The 11616-nt window shown below is 40.2% G+C and overlaps 1 protein-coding gene across 1 annotated transcript; it reads left to right on the top strand.

The window, feature by feature from the left end:
- Nucleotides 1–8705: 8705 nt before the first annotated feature.
- LOC139461677 (uncharacterized) lies at nucleotides 8706–11399 on the top strand. The gene is made up of 5 exons (XM_071243134.1): nucleotides 8706–8716; nucleotides 9079–9448; nucleotides 10028–10359; nucleotides 10531–10783; nucleotides 11088–11399. The coding sequence occupies exons 1-5, from the start codon at nucleotides 8706–8708 to the stop codon at nucleotides 11397–11399; spliced, it is 1278 nt and encodes a 425-aa protein (XP_071099235.1).
- The last annotated feature ends 217 nt before the right edge of the window (nucleotides 11400–11616 follow it).

Here is an 11616-nt window from a genome sequence, read left to right as displayed (position 1 = left end):
ATTAATTTAGTTAACCCTTTCCAATCGGAGAGCTCTATTTTCTCTCCATACCTTGTTCAGGTGGTTATCTAGTTCGAGGTCGGTGTTTAGGTACTCGGAGAATTATTCTGATTGGCCGCGCGCTTTGACCCGTTACGTCACAGAGGTCACAGTTTGTTTTCAAAATAGGGCATCCACGAGGTATTTTGACAAGTCGAACCTAATGAGGTATGTTCATGTAAGATCTTTAAAATTATGTGTGATAATCAAGCAATAATAGTAACATACATGTGTGCGCACTGACTCATATCAACATTCTCGACAAATCTGTATTTTCTACTCTAAGACAGCTATAATAATGTGGCACTAAATAGTTACATACTTCTATTCTCATCTAAATTAGGTATGATAATTAACTAACGTAGTAATATCTTCATATTGGCGTACAGACAATGCGATGCTGTCTATTAATACTTTAAATGCTTTGGGTTTTCTTCTATGGTTTTATATAGGTCTACATATTGATAAATTACTCCGGTCGGCTATCTTTTCTGACATTCAATCATACACAAGGTGAAAAACAAGGAAATCATCTTTAAAAGATACATATGGTGATTTCTCAAACGTTATTTTAATGCACTGGTAATGAGTAAAACACTTATAATTATGAAAGATTGACATGCCCCAGGAACATTACTATTTATTCGATTTGCGCACGCAACTTATAAATAAATGCGAATTGGTCTTGCATATTAGTTTATATACGCAGTTCATTGGGTGCCAGAGTTTGTTTTATGGAGAAAGAAACTGACTACATCCCTTAGCTGAATTACAAAGCAAAATGTCCTTGTGATCCTGAAATGTGAACCAGGAATGATGCGAGTCAAACTAGTTAAAAACAAATTGTCAACTCATTTCCTATTCCGACATAACTCTCATGGCGTTATTTGGCAATATCATTAATTCCCAAGACAACAAAATTAATATAGAAATTCAATTAGAAGAGTAGATGTAAACAATCATTCTTTTCAAATGGTAATTTATTGTTGGACTGAGGATCTTTGACAATGCGTATATTGTTATCTTTTCGTATGGGTGGATCATAGGTTTTCGGACATCATACGTTCTCGGACGGCTATGTTTTTCGCGATTATTCGCACTATAACAAAGGCTGTGGCGTCACACAGACATTGTAAATACCCAGATGATGGCTTGTTTATTAGATAAAGTTGTCTTTTATAAGTGAGTGAGATCTTTTACAGTTGTTCTTGTGATTCGCGAGAAAACTACGAATGGTTTTAAGCGTCCGAAAAAAACATAACACGGGGATATGTATATGGATATATATGTTGCCATGAGGCCAATAGTACAATGACATTTTGTTGTAGGAAAATACGCCGTGGAGCACTACTTGTATATTGTATCTGTCTAGATGTACGCATTTGAGTTTTATTAAGACTAATATATATCAGCACTTGTGTTAGGGTCAAGGCCAGTAGAATAACCAGTTTCAATCGAAACCAGGCTAGTCACAAGAGCATGTCATTTACAAAGCGTTTACAACAGAGAGCATTTAGCGCAGCCTGTAGCATGTCAGGCTTCTGTTCGAAGGTCGCGGGTTCAAGTCCCAGCCGAATGTATAGATCATGAATATAATTTGCTCGTCTAAAGTTATAGTTGTTGTAGATGTATATATATACTGAAGTTGATTTCCACTGCTGCTCCAAACATGACAAGCACTTCGGGAGGTTTGACAAAATATATATTACATTTGCGGAGGGTAATATATTGTTGTTCGTCTGATCATGCATTAAGTTTAATCCATCTGGACTCCCAGTGTTATTATGGAGTGATAATCTTATAGGGATATATGTAGCAGCACAACAGGACAAAATCAAAACCAACATGTTGTTCGGATTAGGGGGAGATTAGGGAAGATTATATAATTTGTAGCAAAACAATAAGTTTCACATTTGTTCATTCCAGAGAAAGAAGATATTTTGGGAAATCTGAAATTATCCTTTTCTCAGTAACAATAAGGCCCATGGAGATTTAAGAGGATATGTATAGGGACGTACTGTGAAATGAATGTCTCAATAAAATGGAAATTTTAAAAAAGGTGTCGATTATGTTAACATGCATCATCTGCTCTATCAGAAACTGTTCTATAGGTCCCTGTCTAGATAGAACATTTTTACCATAGAATCTTTGTTACCACAATATTTAAATAATTGCAACATCATCTTCCAAGTTGTATTATTCATTCTAAAGTATTTATATCAACAACCGAAAGTTCAATTTCCCTGACGCATATAGATTTGTTTGTTTGTTGTTTAATGCCGCACTCAGAAATATTCCAGCTAAATGACGGCGGCCTGTAAATAATAAGATAGAATAAGATAACACTTTATTATCCCAAAAGGAAATTTGGGTTACATCTTCACAAGGTCTCAGCTTATTGATAAACACATATACAAATAAATAACAACTCCACAAACGTAATTAGCACTAAATCTGGTACTAGCGAATAAATGCTCAACAATTATTGATCACAAAACGTATTATAAAACCTGGTAGTATATAGCTGGTTTGAATGTATTCCGGGGCCTGTGTGTTCTCAACATCGGCAATCGTATAGTTGGCGACCAGAAGGAAAAAGTTGATACTCCAAATGTAAAACATGCCAGATATAACTCACTCTTTTAATTGCTTTTTTAACTATTTGCTGCTCATAATTACTGACGATGTGCTGAATAGAGATGCCATACATACATATTGTAAAAAAAATATTCTGTTGCGAACATTTAGATTTCCTTACCAATCAGTGCAGTTAAAAGTCAGAATACTTCAAATAAATGTTTTATAATACATGGACATGATGGTAGAATCAGCTTGAAAATGTCTTAGACAAAGAAGAAAATACAACCTCAGTTTGTTGACCCTTTATATCATATACTGTATTTGCATCCCATGTGAGTTTTTAAGATATTTATACTTGTCTCCAACTTCTATTACCTCATTATCAATAACAATTGGATCAAAATATGAGCTATCTTTCCAAACATCTGTTACTATTTCTTTCGTTTTCCTGGCATTTAAAAACAGATAATTATCCTTACACCAGGACAAAAAATTGAAATTTCATTTCTGTACTCTCGTTCTGAATCTTTGATAAGACCTGCAAGTGCACATTTTTACAGTAAATCAAGGCTAGATTCCTCTATTGTGGAAAATATTATTCATTGTACCTGCTCCCAAAAGCAAAACAAACCCAACAGTACACAATGACTGTCGCCATGTGGCGTCAACTTCAATATCTATGAAGTCAAGAGATTGTTATTTTTTTAAAGTTATGCGCATTCTCGCCCATTTTGTTTATTTTGAACACCAAGGATTGTATTTGCTGTTTTCTTAATAACTATGTCCTGGGGTCAGACCACCCGATCCCGTTAGTCGCCTGTTGCGACACGCATGGGTTGCCTGAGGACTAAGACCTATTCTGACCCGGATCTAAACGGGTCGACGCATATCAGAATGCATATATACTATCGATACACATTTATTATATTAATTTTACACACAAAAAATAATGCTTAAATGACGAAATGCGCTAAAAGTTTAAATACACAAACCTGGATATCATCCCCATTTTTGGTATTTAGTAACGTTTTCTAAGTATTTTTCGTCACCTCGCTTAAGTAACATGGTGTTTGGGTGGGTTGCTTGCAACGACTTGAAACAAATGCTTCTGTAAGTAAATGTCGTTTTTAGTGTCTAATGAAAAATATGTTTTGTTCAAATGTGTGGCTGGCGGATTTCACTGATAAGGTTGCCGCGCGCCATAACGGAACTTCTATATATTTCGAGTAATATTTTTTTTTTTTTTGATGAACATTCGATGATTATGAATTTATGTTGTTTGGGGGTTTAATCATGTTAAACCATACAAATGCAAGCGGGATATGTTTTCTGCTTATTTGGAGCTTCATTGTCCTATTTTATATAATAGTCACGCTATCGCTTGCTGCTATATTAATATCATGAAATTAACCTGGCGGATAGGTGTCCGGTATTCTGTAGGTGTACCTTATAGTTAACGATGACGTCACTAGGAGGCTGCTAGAGTACGCACTCTAGGGGTTCAGTAGATATGGGTAACTAGGGGCAACTGAAGTATGACGTAAAACGGTTATGTGCATGCTGACATTGGTCAACCAAGGTTTGCGTGTTAACATTAATTAAGAAATAAACGACGAATGGGAGTTGTTTATCGTACAATAAAACAATACAGGGAGAATAAACCATGAGGGGCGTTGCCCCGAGTGGTTTATTCTCCCTGCAGTGTTTTATTGTACGATAAACAACGACCGCGAGTCGTCTCTTCCTTATATGAGATATCAACATTATGTACAGCCTCTTTAAGGATGTTGATAAAATGCGCAAGCTTTAAAATATTTACCTTAATTTTAATAATGATGACTCCCTGAATAGAATCCGACCTCGTCAATGTCGGACAAGTCTATTTTATGAATAGGTGGGTTAGGTCTTGTACGCATTTTCTGACAATCCTCACGTCGATTATCTGTAGCTTTTTTCCTGGTACCAATTGTCATATCGCTCCTACTTTTGAATGCGATTTGATTTTCGATTGCCACTTCGGTTATCTGCGTATCCCAGCTACATCTATGACGACCAACTCACTAGACACTTCACCCTAAAAATAAGGTCCACCAATATATACATATTCGAATCACCAGAAATGACGTCATGATTGAATTTTTTTGTATCGTGAAATAAACCACGAGTCGTTCTTTGCGATTTATCGTGTAGCTATCTTATATCACAGATTATAACAGCGAGTGTGTACGTGTGTGTCTGAACCGTTCCCGATCAAGTCATAGTATGTATATTACCCACACCTTGTAAGGATGCTGCAGAGAAGTAGGGAGTAGTCCCTGTAGCCGTGCAACATGCCGTCAACAATGTGTTCTGGCGTCATCTTTATTGTGACGCCCAAATCAATGTGTCAACAATGCTGTATGTTTTGATAGAGATTATTTATACGACATACTGGTATGTGTCATACTGATGTTACGAAACTAGGGTAATACACATTTCTTACCCGGGTTTCGTACAATCAGTATGACACGCATGTCGGCGTAATAATTTCTTTATTACCAGTTCTACCGTGAATTTGGAATTTACTCGATTCTGATTGGTCAATCAGAGGCTATTAAATTAAATAACCCCCATCTGATTGCTATGCCGTCGTTTCTAGTGTGACGACATTCCGACCTTACATCACAATAAGATGCGAATGACGTCAACAATGTCGTCCGGATGACGGAAACAATCCACTGGTGCGCTGTGAAATGATATTTGCACTTGTGCACAAACGAATTCAATGAACTCGGTTATTTCTAACCCTACGGGTAATAATTTCAACAACGGCCCTGACATAACGTCAACAATGCTTTTGATGCGCGTGAGGTATTATACATGTGCTTCGTATGCTTGTTTATCATATAATGGATAATGTTATCGATCTGACAAACCAATCTGATAAAGTGGATGTCACGATCCGATGCGATGCCTTCGTGCTCGGAAAACTATTGTATATCATTCGAGACAAGTTTAATTTGAGGTTTATTTTGTCATGGGACTGCGTCTGTAAACAAACGTCGCTTCAAAAATATTTGGCACTATATGATAAACCGGTCGGTTTACTCATTGTAGTCATACGCGATTCCTACAGTGAAAGACCTCCTCCGTGGTATAGTGGATAGAGCGTCTGTTTGGTGAGCAGATGATGGGTGGTTCGATCCCAGGCCGCGTCATACCAACATACCTTAAACGATGTTTTAGGCCGCAAACAGCAATATTCCAGCTTTGGACGGCGGTCTGTAAATAGTCGAGTCCGCATCCGACAATACAGTGATTAATATCGTGAGCATCGGTCCACGCAATTGGGATACGATGACATGCATCAACCAAGTCAGCGAGCCTGACCACCCGATCTCGTTAGTCGCCTCTTACGACAAGCATAGTCGCCTATATATATTAAACCCCATTTCACCCCCAACAGTGAAATGAAATACCTCTGAAACTTCAATCGTTTTTAAAATGACATTTTATTTATACTAGATTAAAATAGGCAGAGGGACCGCATAATTCCAATTTAAGTCCTAATGTATGGTATTTACGATATATACGAACATACTCTCACCAATAATGTTTACCATCTCAACACTCACCGGTGTGATATGAAACCCTTTCGTCATTCTTGAATTTTGTTTTAAAAACCAATCCGTTTCTAATCTCTCATAAACAGTGCCTTATAAACAGTTTTCCTGAATAAGGCGTATGAATAGATTACGTCAGGCCATTTATTCGACAATCGGGTAATGACAACAGTCAATATCGTTCTAACTGAAACCTGTTTTTTTAGACAGTGGGGTAACTACCTATTTAAGAAATAAACAACGAATGGGAGTTGTTTATCGTTATAAGGTTACGAAATTTTGTCGCGGAGCTATCTTATATAAAATATTATGTATTCTTATAAATTAGAAGAACCATTTTCCACATGTTGTTCAAATACTTTAAAAGGGTAATGCTATCAAGTATGCATTTATTATCATGTGTTGTCGCGGTGGTCGTCTAAAACATCACAAGCGCCAATAACCAATTACAGACTTTTCAAATCCCAGATTCGCTCTGATTATGTTTATTGAGCACCAGCCATAGAATTAAGTACAATGCCAAAACTTGTCAATGTGTGATTAAGGAATCGATAAGGGAGAAATCACTTAAAATCTCAAAAGGGATAAATCCCAATGCGTAATATCCTCGATTGTCCAGTATTCTAATTATCATATAACTATAATCATGATAATCTACCGTATCGTGACCTAAAAGCCAATCAGTTGACAATATCTACACTTACAAATTCAATGACACTCATTGTATTTAATAACCCTACTGTCACCGACAATTCCTTTAACTGGGCTTGATATAAAGACAACCCTCACCACCCCTTCCCAACCCAACCCGACCCTAGGGCAGGTATAGGCTGTGATCTGTGACGGTTTACGAAACAATCATACCACAGCTGGAAGTTGTAAAGCCGTACGCTAAGTTAGCAGGGGTAATCTGGAGATCAGAACCCACCGAAACAACAGCTCCAGTATAAACCATAGCACCATGTACACAACAAGTCATAACCCATACGACTTGAAGAAAACTCGACAGGTGTTCGCTGATAGTTGAACTCGTTAAGTCGCTTTGCATGCGTTGGATCTTCAGTCGTGGTGTTACTGTATGTGTGGCGATATCAGTGAGTACGTTGTCTTCTTCGTACATATATACATCACACTACACTGTCGATCGATAATGGTGACTTCAGTCACAATTCAGTAGGCATGTAACATGCACTCTTCACGGACGTCTGATATGACATATGCTGTTGACGGGTCTCTTAAATATCATGAATATAGTATATACTGTAGATGTGTCGTGCGGTTGTGCTGAGGGCTACGTTTATGCATGACGGTGGCTGACATCTGCAGGGAACTACTGCACTTGCATAGAACTGACATATTTCTGTATTTGTTTAGTAGTGAATGAATATTTTTTTATGCCGCCTTTAGCAATATTCCAGATATGGGCTTCACAAACTGTACCCATGTGGGTGGGTAATCTTGACGAGCGGACGCTTTAACCACTAGGCTACCCCCCCCCCCCCCCCCCCCCCACACACACACACTAACACACTAACACACCACCCACCCCACCCCCACCCCCTATGATTATGATAATGAGGGGAAATAACACGTATCCTTTTTAGAGACGAAAAACATGGTTATTATATTACGAGCATGTGTGTCATACTGATTTTACGAAACGTCTGTCAAGATTTTTAATTTTCCGGGCGAGATCGAGGGTAATACAAGGATTCTATGATACACATGCGAGTGTAATAATTTCTTTAATACCCATTATTTCTGAATCATTCTGAGCTCCCCTTTAGAAAAATTCACTGTTAACGACCGCCGTCTTAGAAAACCACAATTGTCGAATGACGTCAGCAATCTTCAGTTATGACGTCGTTTCTAGTGTGACGTCACTTCCGACCTTACGTCACAATATACGAACGATGCCAACAATATACGGATGACGTAAACTATACACTGGTGATATTTGCACTAGTTCACATATGATTTTTATGAAGTCGGTTATTTCAAGCCGTATGGGTAATAACTCCTGTTATGACGTTCTCCAGATATGGAGAGTTTTTATAACCCGAGCAGACGTATTCAGACCTCATAACTCTCTTAATAGAAAATCTCTCTGTTGTGGTAGCCTAGTATTTGAATATTTTCGGACTATGCTCACGCCATAAGACAGAGATGTAAGAACTCGGCTAGAGACAATGTCCTGCAGTAGACGTGTTTCCCCAAACCAAAAGTTACGTTTTAAAATCGGAAGTGCTTGATTGAAAATTATTCTAAGTAAGCTACATAGAAGACTTTCTCTGTTATAACAGTTTGCATGTATATTCGAAAATATGGCTTCATGGCCTATCCATGAAGACAGTCATACGGGTATGTCTTGGATGAATTCCGGTAGTAACTGTGGGGAGTATTTCTTCCTCAGCTGGGAGTGAGAAATAGATGAAGAATAACGTGGCAGGGCCGAGTGTGTAGTATGTTAGATCATGCGTGCAGATGTATGACAGGTACGTCATTGACAGTTCAGTTATGATAAATTTAAGTTATCTCGACTACCACTGGGGCACTAGTGGTAAACTGATGATCCGTGAAGATCCTGGTTAGAATTGGTCTTTAGCAACAGCGACTATATGCTTGTCGTAAGAGGCGACTAACGGGATCGGGTAGTCAGTCTCGCTGACTTGGTTGATGCAAGTCATCGTATCCAAGTTGCGTAGCTCGATACTCATGATGTCAATCACTGGATTGTCCGGTCCAGATTCGATTATTTACAGACCGACGTTTTATAGCAGGAATATTGCTGATGGCGTCGTTAAACAACAAACAAATAAATGAAAGCCTGACCCCAACATCCTCTCCCTGCCCTCAGGTTTAACCTTGCACAAGCAGCAGTGGCATCCTCCAACAGCGGCAACGGGATGCACCAGTATATCAATGGCTCCACAGTCACGTGCAAGTACTCAGCGGAATTCCGTGGTTTGGTCTATAAGGTCAACCCGCATGACTTGTCGTGCGTGTACAAGCGCATGTTCGAGATGTGCGCCACGAACGGACTGCGCGACCTTGAGGTAAATGAGTGGCTTTACAAAATGGCGACGGATTTTGGAGTGCCAGAGCGGATATGTGCGTCACCGGTGGAAACGGAGAAGCGTCATGTGGCGTCAAGATTATCATTGATGCAGAGCAACTCAGTGGGCGTTCCCAGCTTGTATCCTGCCGAGGCCAACAAAGAAACGAAAGTAGGTAATTGTCCACAGAAACAGAAATACACAATGAATGCTCTGACAGGATTTTTTTGTTTGTTGTTTAACGCCGCACTCAGCAATATTCCAGCTATATGACGGCGGTCTGTAAATAATCGAGTGATTGATATCATGACGTCGATCCACGCAATTTCTGACATGAGTTCAGGTATTTTACTGATGATTTTAACGCACGTTTCCCAGATCAGAACCCCCACTACAGGACGTCGCCATACTTCCGTTTTGGGGTTCAGTCACTCATTAAACTATTTTTGTTTCTCCTATTCAGACTCTCCCGTTTTGTTTTGTTTTTATAGTTTTGTGAGATATAGTCAGAGGTCCATGCTCATAATCTGATTTGCTGCAGGAGTAACTGGTTACCCAGCAACATATTTGCATTTTCTTGCCCGTTATTATAATACCACGATAAGACGTGAGGTCACAAACAGATGCTGAATCAAACATTCAAGGACTGTCAATTTGCCCGAACAGTGACTCCAATTAACGCAGGGTTCTTAACGTCAGCAATTGTGAGTTGAGTTATATAACTATGCTCGTGTGTGTGTTTGTTTCCAGCATATCCAGGGATGGCAGACCTGTCAACAAACTCATTCCTCCTCCTCGTTGCCCGAGCACCGCTCATTGGTGGCGAACCTCTCCAAAAAGGAGAAACATCGCAGCCAATCGGCACTGGGAAAACTCGAATGCGGCGCGAAAGATGAACGCCTCCGGCCCGTTCGTTCTAAAAGCGTGCAGTGTAGGAAAGCCACGTCGTCCGAGGTGATCAGCAATAAACCAGAAACCCCCCCAAACCCGAACACCCACACCTTCACCCTTGGAACCACGCCACAGATCTGCTACCGGTTCCGTCACCATGACGACCTTGACTGCTACATGGAACAATATAGGTCTGCATGATGTATGTACTCATGTCTTTCTTTCATCAAGCGACATCACAAGACTTTCTTTGCTAAAGATTGGAATTGGAATAATAGATGCTCTAGTGTGCAACTGTTTAAATGAGATCACACCGCCGTATTATATGATGGCCTAAATAGTTTATGTTTCATCACTTGTAGGGACCAGTACACATACAAGCGCTTGGCTCTATTAAGACCCAACATGAACGAGATGCGTCCATACCAGATTACCCTCCCTGCACCCCCTCTCCTTCGGTGTTTTGACATGTTTGGGTGTATCCAGCAACCCCCGGGCTGCGGGCCCCGGATGAGCGTCAGTCGCCTTTCGGCCGTCGGTAGCACCCCTACAGGCCGGACCACGCCCCAAAAGCAGCCAAGGAAGAAGATGATCAAGGCGTCGATAGAAATAAAGGTCTGGCGTTTCTTTCTTTGTTCCTGATTAACTCCAGTGTTCTTGTTTCATAGATTTTCTCATGATATTACTGACATAAGAATGATGTTTTAAAAAAGATCCTGAGTCTCGATCCACAAGGTGACATTCGCAGCAGCTAAAATATCAAAGTTGAATGAGTCGGTGTCTGGTTTTTTTCACCTGTATTTACAGCATATTTTTCGTCAACAACATGTTGTTTGTCTGGTATGACTTTAAATAAATGCGTCTGTTTGTTCTTTTATATGTGAATGCATGGTGACACGCTCTGTTTCTCCGACTTTAGCCTCCCGAAAGCCGCCCCGAAAGACAGACGTCCAACTTGCTGGCAGCCGAAAACGGCATCCTCAAGATGGAGTTCCAGGGGCAACCACTGCCTCATGTTCTGCCGCCTACAAGAACACAAACACTGACCAGCCGCCGAATGTCTTCCACTAGTGTGTACAGCGACCCCTGTCTGCCGTCTGCCTCTGTCAACATCAAAATCCCCATCGTCTGCCGCACCAGGCCCACCATCCCCAGCAACGCCCACGGCACAATCTACGCCTCTTCCATGGAGACCCCGACATACGTTGTCTCTTACCACAAGAAAAAATGATGTTTGTGTAATGCCTCGGTGCATCTGTGTTCTCACAGGAAGACCCTTTGACACGAGGCTGTATAAGGGGTCCGCTGTGGCTGGTCCATGGGCTTTGGCTGTCGCTATGTGAGGTTGCCGTGCAGAAATGTGAACTGACAAATACTGCATGGCCACTTGTTTGAGCCATTGCCTATGGAAAATACGCGATCAGTTATCAACAAGGTGTTAAACCCGC

This window comes from Haliotis cracherodii, unplaced genomic scaffold, assembly GCF_022045235.1.
Source record: "Haliotis cracherodii isolate W230 unplaced genomic scaffold, xgHalCrac1.p SCAF_15, whole genome shotgun sequence".
In the NCBI taxonomy this organism is placed as follows: domain Eukaryota; kingdom Metazoa; phylum Mollusca; class Gastropoda; order Lepetellida; family Haliotidae; genus Haliotis; species Haliotis cracherodii.
This window is presented reverse-complemented; position numbering and strand designations above follow the sequence as displayed.